Source organism: Solanum verrucosum, unplaced genomic scaffold (assembly GCF_900185275.1).
Source record: "Solanum verrucosum unplaced genomic scaffold, falcon-dt-bn FXZP01001278.1, whole genome shotgun sequence".
NCBI classification, from domain to species: Eukaryota; Viridiplantae; Streptophyta; class Magnoliopsida; order Solanales; family Solanaceae; genus Solanum; species Solanum verrucosum.
This window is the reverse complement of record NW_026020317.1, coordinates 1305220-1318489: the sequence shown is the minus strand read 5'-3', so window position 1 is coordinate 1318489 and position 13270 is coordinate 1305220. Positions and strand designations below refer to the sequence as shown.

General features: G+C 32.6%; 2 protein-coding genes across 2 annotated transcripts; both read right to left on the bottom strand.

The window, feature by feature from the left end:
• Positions 1–1407: 1407 nt before the first annotated feature.
• On the bottom strand, positions 1408–3024 carry LOC125835230 (phospholipase A1-II 1-like). The gene is made up of 2 exons (XM_049514356.1): positions 2383–3024; positions 1408–2028 (listed from the first exon to the last, which is right to left on the bottom strand). The coding sequence occupies exons 1-2, from the start codon at positions 2971–2973 to the stop codon at positions 1408–1410; spliced, it is 1212 nt and encodes a 403-aa protein (XP_049370313.1). The 5' UTR covers positions 2974–3024.
• A 1806-nt stretch (positions 3025–4830) lies between these two features.
• Positions 4831–6377, bottom strand: LOC125835211 (phospholipase A1-II 1-like). Its single transcript, XM_049514335.1, has 2 exons — positions 5757–6377; positions 4831–5652 (listed from the first exon to the last, which is right to left on the bottom strand). The coding sequence occupies exons 1-2, from the start codon at positions 6342–6344 to the stop codon at positions 5047–5049; spliced, it is 1194 nt and encodes a 397-aa protein (XP_049370292.1). The 5' UTR covers positions 6345–6377; the 3' UTR covers positions 4831–5046.
• Between the last annotated feature and the right edge of the window lie 6893 nt (positions 6378–13270).

The following is a 13270-nucleotide window of genomic DNA, read 5'->3' as shown; positions in this document are numbered from 1 at the left end:
TGAAAAAGTAGACCAAGTCTTGCTCATGGATGTGCTATAAAGTTGAAACTATCTTTGTTTGATTGTTGATTAATTTGCCCAAGGAATTGATGGGAATATAATATCTTCTCGTCTTTTTCTCAACAACTTTAACTATTGCATCAATTTACAAAGTCTCTACTCAAGAAAAGCACTGAATTAATTAAGAATTAGCAACTACTTGCTGGTTGTGGTAGAACGAAAATTACACTAGATACCTGGACATGCATTTAACTTTACAAAAGAATCAGTAGAAATTTCGTGAATAAAAAATAATTCACTTCAAAGAATCTAGCAAAATCACCTAATTTTCAAATAAGAATCTCATTTTTAAGGCTATAGAGTGAAAACAAATTCTCACTAAAATATTAAAAAGCTCCCTAACGTATGAATACACTGTCATTTTTTTCTAACCGATTCAATTAAAATATCTAAAAAATAATCATCAAATATTAGATTGGTTAGCGATTTTTTTAAAGTTTGGTAGTTATCATGTAGCCGAAGTCTTTAGATTGGCCAGAATATATATTGTTTGCACATTTGGTACGAGTAATTTAGTGGCCGATTGATTTTTGACGTATCACTGGCGAATTCACATTGGATCTCTGACTAAATTCGAATCGCGCACTGTAGGGTCCATTTGAGGGTGACGCTCCCAAAGAGGATTTTGTCTATATCTAGGGCTCAAATCTGAAAACTCTAATTAAGGCCGAAACAGTCCCACCATGTTACTTGTCACGTGCTAGCTTGAACTTTTCGATGAAGTAACACCCTATTAGACCATGGGCTTGTGGGCTTACTTTGTGAACCCGGATTGATAGCTTAGCCCAAATTATATTTGATTTTAAATTCAAATACTTTACTACACTAAAATAATTAATCTTAATTCCGTCCAATGTTTCTTAAATTAAGGAAATTAGCACAATTTTATTGGACTTACATTTTGCAATTTTCAGATGCCTATGCTTCTAACCATTTTTTCCTCTCAATATGTTCAAAATTGAATTAAAGAAACCTAAACTTTGATCTGCACGGAGTCTATATCTGCTAACTCATTCCATTTTAATTGTATCTCCAAATAAATATCTGTTATTTTCTTCTTCTTTTTTCCGTGCTTCTTTCTCTAAGGGGAATGAATTGATTTTGTCAAGTAGTATATCAATTCAAAAAATACATGATACATAATAGTTCATATACTAAATCATAGTAATATAACACTGAGAAATAACGAACCAAACTTCAATTCGAAGACGACAAATCACAATATAGATGGATACATTTAACGTAAAAGGACATCCCCTTCAAGGACATACATAGAAGAGAAATCAACTCCACATATAAAAACAAATTAAACCAAATTGAAATAAGAACTTATTTGAATGAACTCTCTCAAATTTCATACTCCTCACGATCCATGAGAACCCAAGTTTTATCTTTCTTTTGAACCATTCCTTTGTTCTTCTCAACCCACCAGTTAGCAGGCACACCATATTCTCCCTTCAAAGCATCCGTTGATTTGTTAACAAGAGCTATATCGTGATCCACTTCTAATTTAAAATCACCAAAAATTTCTCCTATTAATATTCCTACACCTTGAGTACCTGCCACTCCATGTAAATAAGCCTCCAAATTATGCCAAGTTTGTAAGTTTCCTGGAGAGTTCAAGTAATCGGATTTGGCAGTGTCAATTACTAGTACTTTGCCAACGTCTATATAGCCAATGGGTGGATATTTTGGAACAATATCTAATATGTTATCAACTCTCAAAATATGGAGATTTTTTAGTTTTGAAAATGCTACCCTGAAATTGAGATCTCCAACGTTTGGACTTGCAAATACAAAAGCTGTCACTGGAAATTCCTTTCCGTTGCTTGTTTTGTTGAATCCATTGTAAACTATGTCAACTGCATTTAAGGTTGCTACTGCTGCACCTAGGCTATGTCCGGTTACAGTTATGCTGACCTCTTCATTCTTGTATTTCTCAACCAATCTTTTCACTTCTTCAAGGACATAAAAGGAAGAGTTACCATAATATCAACCACCGATCAATCAAAATATCTATAAAAATAACTACTCCATTAAATATTTTTTAGTGGAGAACTTCAACAAAAAAAATAGTGGTATTTTTATGAATTAATTTGACTATGCTGAAAATACATTAGTTTGTGGGTAATATCAATTTTAAATATCAATTTAAATAGAAGTCATATAGCATTATGAGAATAGTCAAACATACAACAACTAACTAAAACTATAGTGAAAGACAAAATTAACTAAAACGATATAAAACTACAAACAAGTGAAGACAAAATTAATTCACTAAAACTATATAAACTATACAAGCAAGTGAAAAAATATTTGTACCTGGTCTCTAGCACTGGCTTTATTAAATGGTGATTTTGGATCATCAGATGTATATATACTGTTCCATCCTTGATGCACCAAAGGTTTGAATAAAGGCAATATTGAACTACCTCCACCAAAAACTTTAGGTGCTGGCACTAGTAAAAATTGTAAATCATTAACCCATTCTAATGTTCTAATTGTCCCTCTCCATGCAATTACAATATCCCTTCTCCCTAACACAGCCTTCCCCTTATCAGTTGCCACAGCAACATACTCCATAAAATTTGATTCCTTACTCCATGCTTCCCTTGACCATGATTTTACCATAAAGGCCTCGGGAAGTGGAAACGACGATGTCGCGTAAAAATATTTTGTTACGTGATACATTTCTGGATCTAATCCAACTTTAGCAAAGAGGTTTTCCTTCGAGTATCTGCTACTTCCTGCATATTTTGACGCTCTATCGGAAATGAATGTGTCGTAAGTAGCTTGAGCTAATTCTCCGTATTGAATTAAGTATTTTCGGAGATTAAGATCCAAAGGGTTTAATAACCCTTTCCAATTTTCTTTGCCACTAAGCTCCTCCCATTTTTCAGCTATACTAGCCATGGACTTTTTTTTTTCTCTCTTTCTACTTAGTTTTTTTCCTCTAGATATGTTTCTAATTTACATATTAGAGACTCCAATTTATAGGCAATTTTTTTTTGAAGGCATCAATTGGAGTGATCATTTTCTCCGATGTTTTTTCTTGGAACGTGCTGTCAATATATTATTCATACATAAGAAGAACATGACCTGTGTGGGATGAATTAAAAATGATCGATCAGTGCACGTTAGAAAATGCTCATATGCCCTAATTAATTAGTATAAATTATTGAATTGGGTTAAGACGTGTCTAAATAAGGAGTAATAATATAATCCACCATGAATAAGGAGGATTCACATACGAAGGACTCTAATGAAGACTTTGGAAATTCTGACTATTCCTTATTTTAATAGTGGACTATATATGTTAGTTTCTCTTCTAAAATTAGGCGTTTCTATCTGGTCCATCTTAAGCAGCCTCTTGCTTTAATACCTCTTGGCATTGAAGTAAGCTCGCAAATTAAGTCCATTAGATTTCAAAAATAATATTCATGTAGCCATTAGCAACATTTACACTAGAAATTGTATTAATGTTCAAGTTTGTCGCTCACATGACTCGTCTCCAAGATTGTTGTTGGTGCAGAGAGGCATGTGAAAATTTTACAAGTAACACAACTAGCTAGATGTGAATGTGAATAATATATTGGAGGCCCAATATTCAATTAAATACTTATTAAGTAGCACCACGTGTTTCATTTTATTTTTTTGGGACACATTTTATCATTTTATTATGTTAAAGTGGAGATCCCAATTGAAAATTCAACTTTATTAGTTCAGGATCATTTCTCTAGGAGTACAACCTCTGTGTATGAAAATTTAGGTGTGACAAAATCAGCACCTGAGAACATGACTCATTCAGTCATTTGGATGTGTTATTGACCTGCTCATTTAAAAAGGGTTATTCTCACAAATATTTCTAATTTTAAAATAGTCTTAAATTTTTGCCTCTCCAAGTTGCTGGTTTTTTATTTTTACCAGTATACACTTGGCTGCATCTATCATTATTGGACCGTAAAGTCCTGCTTGGCATCTTCGGACTTGTTCCAAATTAGATGTTGATCTCCAACTTTCATTCTTCTTGTTCCAAAGAGCTAATTACCATTCTAGTTGACTAAAATTAATTGTACAAAAGTTATAATGGATCAAACGTGTACAACTTTCATTAGTGCGAGGTGCACTTTGTTAAAGTTGAACTATTTGCAATCATAACAAATTATAATGCCCCCCACTTTTACTTCTTTCACAACTACTTTTTTCCAATATGTGAATGCAGTATAATATTCATGGCTATAAATTAATTCTATTTTTTGTGTCTCACCGATCATAAAAAAAATGTACTCATTTTTATTGATTCCTTGTTCTTAGTGGACTTATCATTCCCGGGGGAACAAATAAAGGATAAAGCCACCATCGTTAGTGAGCAATTTTTTTTTTAATCGGCTCTCCTGCCGATATATCTCATACCCGGTGTCGTTGATCTGAGAGAAAATGATTCTGCACACGTATAAATAGAAGCTAGAGGGAACTATATAATGTATAAATTAAGTAAATGCCTTCTCTTCGCATGAATCAGACCAAGCACATACAGTACTTAGAAAATTACCAATTTGATGTTCCTTGATAACTACTCTGCTTTTGTGTATACTATTAAAAAAAAATAGACAGAATTTGTAGCTAAAAAGCGAAATTAGTTGTTAATCCTATATAGTGAAGAATTATCAAAAAAATAATCTACCTAAGAGCATATATCTAGAGTTACCTGATCTGATTATTTTATCATATTTTGCATGAATTAATAACTTAGAGCATAAAAGTTCAGCAGACACACAAATTAAAAGTACTCATATTAAACATTAAAAGAAATAGATCAACATACAAATTTATCCTCTGTGATAAGAGGAACCATAGTACATAGTTACATACATAAATACTCCTATATAATACTATAATATAGGATGTGATTTTTCCAAACAGCCCTCGAAAACCTTTTATTCAAACATTACACGAAAGAAAACAAAGCCACATGATTTAGCTCCCTTAGAACTCATACTCATCGCGATCTAACATAAGCCAAGATCCATCTTCTTGTTGAACCATCCCTTTGCACTTCTCAACCCACCACCTCCCAGGAATACAATATTCGTCTTTCAAAATGTTCCACTGCTTGTTGACAAGTGAGATATCGCGATTCACCTCTAGTTTAAAACCTGCAAAAAGTCCTAAACCTTGAGTTCCAGCGACTCCATGCAAGTATGGCTCCAACAAATGCCAGCTGAGAGGTTCTCCAGGAGGTTTCACATAGGGAGATTTTGTGGTATCAATCATTAGCTCCTTCCCAACGTCGAAATAGCCAATGGGAGGGTATTTTGGAACAATATCCATTAAGTTGTGAATTCTCAAGACATGAAGATGCTTCAATTTGTCAAATGCTGCCTTAAATTGGAGATCTCCAACTTTAGGACTTGCGAATGCAAAAGCAGTCACTGGGAACTCCTTACCTTCACTTGTTTTGTTGATTCCATTGAAGGTTATGTCAACTGCGTTTAGAGTTGCAAGTGATGCACCTAGGCTATGTCCCGTCACTGTTATGCTGACTTCGTCATGCTTATATTCCTCAACCAATCTTTTCACTTCTTTGATTACCTAAAACAAAGAAAACGACGACTCTTTATAAGCTTCATTAAGGACAGTTTATATATATATATATATATATATCGGAAAACATGGAATTAAGCAAGTTAATGTACCTGGTCTCTGACACTTGTTTGATTAAACTGTGATCGTGAACTTGCTGATGTATAAACATTGTAGAAGCCATGATGCACCAAAGGTTTAAACAAAGGAAGCAAACCTCCATCACCAAATATTTTGGGTGCTGGGATAAGTAAAAATTGAAGGTCATTAACCCACTCCATCTTCTGTATAGTTCCTCTCCAATTAATCACAATGTCCCTTCTTCCTAGTGAAGCTTTACCCTCATCAGTAGACACAGCAATGTATCCCATAAAATTTGATTCCTTACTCCATGCTTCTCTTGAAAATGATTTCACTATGAAAGCATCGGGAAGTGGAATGGATGCGGTAGCATAGAAAAATTTGGTCACGCGATATTTGTTTGGGTCAAGTCCAACTTTAGTAAAGAAATTTTCCATCGAATATCTGCTAGCTCCTGCATATTTGGATGCTCTCTCCATAATGAAAGTGTCATAAGTTGCATGAGCCAATTCTCCATAATGAATGATATATTTACGAAGATCAACATCCAAGGGGTTTAATAACCCATCCCAATTCTTTTTCCCACTAAGTTCTTCCCATTTTTCAGCCATGCTGCCCATTTTTTTTTCTCTTCTTTTTTATTTTTTATTTTTTGGGTGCTGTGAACAACATTAAGCCCATGAATTTATAGTGAAGCAACTTCTTTGATCTCTAAGGTATCTCATGCATGAAACACGTTTTGAGTTTTACTTTTTTCTTTCTTTAACAAGGTCATAATATATGTCGGAGCCCAATAATAATAATTGAAATGACATAGCAATAGTGCTAATACTAGTAATTATTGAATTTCTGAACTATCACCATATCATCCGTCCCCAATGCAATGTCACACATTTTCGATGGGCATTTCGCACCTATTGAGTCTCTAACTACTGGTTATGAATATTTAGAGCCTGGGCCTCATTGCACTACTGAAAATCTGAAATTCTTCTCCTCTTCTTTTGTACTGTATTGTTTTATATTGTGATTTCTCTCCGCCATTTAAGTTCACCAGAGTTTGGTAATTTGCATTTCCGCTATTATAGAAATCTAGAGCGTCCGCTAAAGCTGCCCTCCCTTCCAAACTACCCATCAATTAATCATCCAACATAATCCATTATTCATAAACCTGAAGTACGATTTTGTTTTTTATTTTTTCTTTGTTTATAAGGTCAAGAATGTCTGTGCCCAATAATATTAATTGAAATGACCAATAAAACTGGCTAAGTAATTATTTCCGTATATGTTGAATTTTTTAACTACCACCGTACCATCTGTCTCCAATGCGAAGTTCACATAAGAAGTGAGACATTTGAGTGATTTTTTGTAGCTTTAAAAAAATTCCTTTTCAAGCTCAAAAGAAGTGAGACGGTTATCTTGTAGATGAAGTTTTGAAAAACTGGATCAATCACATAAATTCTTCAACGAATTGCACCCACATTTATATATATAGTACCTGCGTAGAAATTATAGAGGTTCGATGTAGCTAGCTCGTGCTATAATTTTAATTTATCTTATCATCATATGATATAATTATTGTTACCATCCTTGGAGTAATTATTTGATTTATATATTTCACAGTTTTCATCAACATTGGAACTGCTCTGCATCTTCCATACACTTTAAGACTGTTAGCACGGATCATTTTCTTCTAGTTTATTAATTGGGGAATAACTATGATTAATAAAAATTTGGATCATGACAAAGTTGATAAATTTTTTAAACTCAAATAAAACCCGTATAGATCTATAATCTATTTCTTTCCAACTCAATCTCATATTTGTTTTTTAAGAAAAATAATTCAACCTGCCCCGCCAGACATGGTGTTAAACCCGCCCTATTGTGCACTGCCTAACCTCACATCGTCCCCGCCTGCCATCGCTACAGCGAAAATGTATTATTTGCACACTTGGTACGATAATTGGCAGATTGATTTGACTTCACATGTCTCATGCAACTTACCATGTGCCATGGGGTAATAGTTTGAGCTTGAACTTGAGCTTTCGGATGATGTAATTGGACCATGGACTTGAATTAGATTTGAGGGCGTCATTTACTTTAATTTACGTATGATGTTAAATTTGTGTCGCAAGTTTATCAGCTTGAGGTTTTAATTTCAGAGTTTGAAATTTCGATTGAACTGCAGTCTTATATATGAAGGCTAATGGAAATATTTTCTCCAAAGTTTAATATGACTTGTCAAGATCAACTTTACATATTACTGACTAAAGTCGTGAATTTTGAATTATTATTTTTTTTACTGAAATTATAGTCTTGACTGAAGTTATTAATACCATTTTCAAAAAAATGTGTGTGATGCAACAATCAATTAAAAGATCCGAGCAATAATGACTGACCCAACAACTATCCTCCATCCCAGTAGAATCACAAATAGATATTGAAATTTCACAAAACTTAAATGTAAGATTATGAAAAGATTTTGTGTCGACAAATTTTGTCTGCTTGTCAAAAGTGGATACTACGGTCTACGGATACAACTTACTCCTTCCGTTCACTTTTAATTGTCATGTTGTGCTTTTTGAAAATCAATTGTATTAATTTTCAAAATTCAATTAGATTACATTAATTTGATATTTTAAACAAAAAATTTAGCTATTAAAAAGTTATACGAAAAATACTATACATTTGCAATTTTTTCCATATCAATATAATGAAAAAAATACATCATAGAATGTTAATCGAATAACAACGTCCAAATATAGACTCAAGAAATATTTATTAAATTTGATATAAAGTTTAATCCATATTACTAGTCTAAATTTATTAAAGGTTTTAAACACATTTGATGTTCGATCGAAATAATTACAAGCGCTAATCAAGTATATTAAAACACACCCAATTGATCTGCATTCAATATTTCTTATAATTTGCTTCTTTCCCTAATTCCCTTGACCATATTTTATTACAAAAGCCCGGGAAGCAGAAAAGACGATGTCATGTAAAAATCATTTGTCATGCCATATTGCAATACAATTCTAGGTCTAATTTGACTCTAGTAAAGAGGAGTTCCTTCGAGACTCAATAAGAATATGAGTCTAAAATCAATCTTCAAATAAATATCTTTTTTTTTTAACAAAAACAGAAGAGGTAGTCATATATATTTTTTAATTTTTTTTGCAAATGCGAAGTTATTAATTATTATTCCCAAAAACTAAATAAATTCTATGGCCAGAAAGATATTTTTGCCAATTCTTTTTTCTTCAAAAAATGCTTTTAAAATCTATGACCAAACAAATAAGATCTAGAGGGTTTAATTACCATTTTGATATTCTTTGCAACTAAGCTCCTCGTATTTTTCAACTATGCTTGGTTAGAATATTGTACACTTTGTTAACGTTGAACCATTTCCAACCTAGCAATCACAACAGATTCTAATGTCTAGGTGGTGAATCTAGGATTTGAAAATTCCGAATAGATTAATATTAAGCTAAAAGAAGAGGTTCTACCTAAGATAGAATTCGGTCGCATGGGTGGATCTTTCAGCTTGTACCAGCAGTAAAAAAAACACCATTTCATATTTTCTATAGGGACACTGTTAATTATATTTAGTTTCTACCAGTTTTTCAAGATAAATATACATATAAGTACATAATTATTATTAGTAAAAAAAAATATGATTATTTTTGAAATTAACAAATGTACGTTCACACCAAAACAGGTGGATCCGCGCACTACTTTTTGTATACTTTATTTGTTAAAAGCTTAAATGGATCAATCATGTACAGCTTGCACTTTCTTAAAGTTGAACCATTTACAATCATAACAAATTATTATCCCCCACCACACCCTTCCCCCTTTTACTTCTTTCACAACTATTTTTTGTCCAATATAGGAATTACTCTTCCGTTGATTTGTTATTCTCATAAAAAAAAGTATATATTATGAATTTATTTTACTAAATTAATCATTTTAATGATATTTAAAAGATTTAAATTTGACTGCTACTTCTTTATATTGTCACTTAATGACATTAGTATTGAAAAAAAATTATAATTTTATTTATTTGCTAAGATAACTAAATGAAAAAAAGTTTAGCATAAAGATCAAGAGAAATGAAACAAAAAGAGTAGCAGCATAAAATTCATGACTAATTGTTTCCGTAATAAATTATAATTTTTATTTTATTTTATTTTTAAAAAAGTGGGGGTAAGAAAAATGGGGAGGGGATTATAATCTGGCCAATTAAATCTTCACCAATAAGGTGGGAGTTAATTTACGGTATTTGACTTATTTTTATCATTTATCCTTGGTGTTAAAAAGTAATATTTTAAAATTTTATCCAAACGCTTCAAAAGTAATTAAAAACTATTTCGTCTTCACACACTAAAAATAAGTCAATCCAAACAGGCTTAGAACATGTTTGGTTTGGTTTTTGGCTTTGGGCTTAAAAATTATAGTGTAAAAAGTAAATTACATCATATCCCTACTTTTTTTCTAATTACGATAATCCCTTAAAATTTGTACCTTTCGGATACATAAGTCACCATCCAGATACATTAATTCACCATCCAGATACATTAATTCACCATCCAGATACATTAATTCTAATACAAGAAAAATCTTTCTGTTGAGCTAAAAAGGGAATAAAATCTAAAAATTAATTAAATCCCATAAATTACGCTTATGCTTCTTCTTACTCTCAATCATACAGAGGCAACTCCTAAATATAACGAAGAAATTCAAAATTTCAAATTGCTCTTCCCCCCGTTCAACGAAGAAACCTTTCAGATTTGATTCAAAAAAAATTATCAAAATTTTGGGTAAGCGAGGTGAGTTATGAAGGATACAAAAGTGATGGAATTGTTGTTGGACAACCGATATCCTTTTGAATCTCCTTTCAATTTTAATTCAAGATTATCAAAAAAATTGAGATTCAAGATTTTTTCTTCTCCTAGTTTAGCAAAGATCCTTTCAATTTTGATTCAAAATTGTTGAAAAAATTTGAGAAGATACATCATGAATATCTTTGCTACTTAGCATTTTACTATTTATGTATCTTGTTTAAATTGATAAGTATTGTATTTATACTAGATACATTAAATAAATAATTATTGCCCATAAGATGTTAGATTTGAGATAGATACATTACCGTGTGGTAGTTGCTATGTAATTGATACATTTAGTATAAATTCGAATTTACATATCATATCTAAAAAAATAGTGCATGATACATTACTATTTATGTATCTTGTTTTAACTTATAAGTATTGTATTTATACTAGATACATTAAATAAGTAATTGTTGCCCATAAGATGTTAGATTTGATATCGATACATTACCGTGTGGTAGTTGCTATGTAATTGATACGTTTAGTATGAATTTGAATTTACGTATCATATCTAAAAAAAAATAGTGCATGATACATTACTATTTATGTATCTCGTTTAAATTTATAAGTATTGTATTGTTTGCCTTGAAAGATATGTATAACTTACATAATGTATCATTTTATAGTTGATAATAATGTATCTGATACAATAAGGTTGTGAAAGAAGGATGTATGTAAGCTAAAATAAAGTGTATCTATAAATGTATCACAATAAATAAAAATTAAGTTATCAATTAGATACATGAACAAACACAATCCATTAAATAAATTTGATTATGAAAAGGGAAAAGGGTCAAATATGCCTCTAAACTATTCAAAAAGGTCTAGATATACCCCCCGTTTAAAGTTTGGCTCACTCATGCCTTCGACGTCCAACTTTTCGTCTAGTTATGCCTTATGGACATTAAACGCCACGTCATTTATACATTACTATTTATGTAAAACGGGTCGGGTAGTTTATTTTGAAATGGGTACATCTAGACCTTTTCGAATAGTTTAGGGGTATATTTGACCCTTTTTCAATGTCATGTGGTAATGTAAAAATGACGTGGCAATTCCATTTGGCATTTAACGCCCATAAGGGCATATCTAGACGAAAAGTTTGACGGTGAGGGCACAAGTGAGCCAAACTTTAAACGGGGGATATATCTATACCTTTTCGAATAGTTTAGGGGCATATTTGACCATTTTCCCTTATGAAAAACACCAGAAAAAATATACTTTAGCTCATATGTGTTTTAAACACCTCTTTCTTTAGTTTGAGATAATTGCTCAAAGTTTAGCCAAAGGCTCTCTTGGAATCGATGTTTCCTTTACTGAAAACTAGCCCAAAGGCTCTTTTGGAAATAATAGTTCCTTTCTTGCTCAAATGTGAAAACATTTATTAACTTCTTTGGGAATACTTAGTTCCCTAAAAACTTTTGAGAAACGAACTCAACACTTTACTCTTTACTTTACTTGAAACTTGAGCCTTAAAATGAAGTTTAAACGTTTAATAAAGACTCTGGTAAACTTTTAAGAACTTTGCTTTGACTTGCTTCTTAACTTCTCTGACTTTGATCTTAACTTTCCTTGAATTGGATTATGGATTCAAGGTTCATGATCTCATGTTTATGGATGATTTCATGATGTTTAGATGTACCTTAGAGTGTTGGAATCAATTAGGGAACATAGGTACATCGCTTAGAAACTAGTACGAAAAGATGGGAACGAATGGGGAGAACTGGTGTCCCTGGAGCTCTGAGAGGCGCGGGGTGTCAACCCTCAATATTCAGAGACCAGTTTGGGGCACGCTGGCTAGCGCGGCGCCCCAAGGGTGAAACATTCAAAGATCCTTTTGAGGCGCGCTGACTGGCGCGACTCCCGACCCTTATATTCAGGTGTTTGACGACTTTGCTTCTCCGTTTTTCATCTCTAAACCCTCAAATCTTGCCTAGTTCTTTTCCCAAACACTTAGGGTCATTAGTGCTCTCAACTTAAAACAGATCTAACTCGAAAATCCACCCGGAAACACGAATCAAATCAACAAGGAACTTCAACAACACAACCAATCAAGAACTTAACGATATCCTTCAAGAACTTCACTTTTTAACATGTAAACAACCCAAAATCACTGAATAAAAACAAGTTGGTGTGTGGGTGAACTAACCCATCACTAAAAGATCTCACATACCTTAATAGGGATCACCCCCGACGAATTCCACTTCAAACGCTTGACGTTCTTGGCGAAATCTTGGTTTTTCTCCCTTTCTTTCTTCTTTTCTCTTTTCTCCAAGCCCTAAGCGTATTCTAATTTTCCAAAACTGAAATAAGTTCTGTTTCTACCCCAATAAACCTCTAAAAATGAATTAAGAAATTAATTAGAGAAAAGACTAGTTTGCCCTTCCTTAAATCCGGATTGAGACTTTCCTCAATCCAATAGCCCAACTTTCGAAAGGCATATCTCACTCATATGATGTCGAAATCGCGCAAACTGGCAGCGTTGGAAAGATATCTCCAAGGGCTCTCCAACAATATCAAGATATGTTCCTAACGTATCCTGAGCTAGGAGTTATGGACGTTTAAAAATGGCCAAAACTCACTTTTCTAACTTAGACAAAATTTCTAGATTTTCTTATTCTTTAAAAAACACATACAATATTTTCACATTTTAAACT

Coding starts and splice junctions, on each gene's coding strand:
- LOC125835230 (XM_049514356.1), bottom strand. CDS start 2,973: ATGGCTAGTATAGCTGAAAAATGGGAGGAGCTTAGTGGCAAAGAAAAT. Junction 2,029..2,382: donor AAGCCAGTGCTAGAGACCAG/GTACAAATATTT, acceptor TCTTCCTTTTAT/GTCCTTGAAGAAGTGAAAAG.
- LOC125835211 (XM_049514335.1), bottom strand. CDS start 6,344: ATGGGCAGCATGGCTGAAAAATGGGAAGAACTTAGTGGGAAAAAGAAT. Junction 5,653..5,756: donor AAACAAGTGTCAGAGACCAG/GTACATTAACTT, acceptor TCTTTGTTTTAG/GTAATCAAAGAAGTGAAAAG.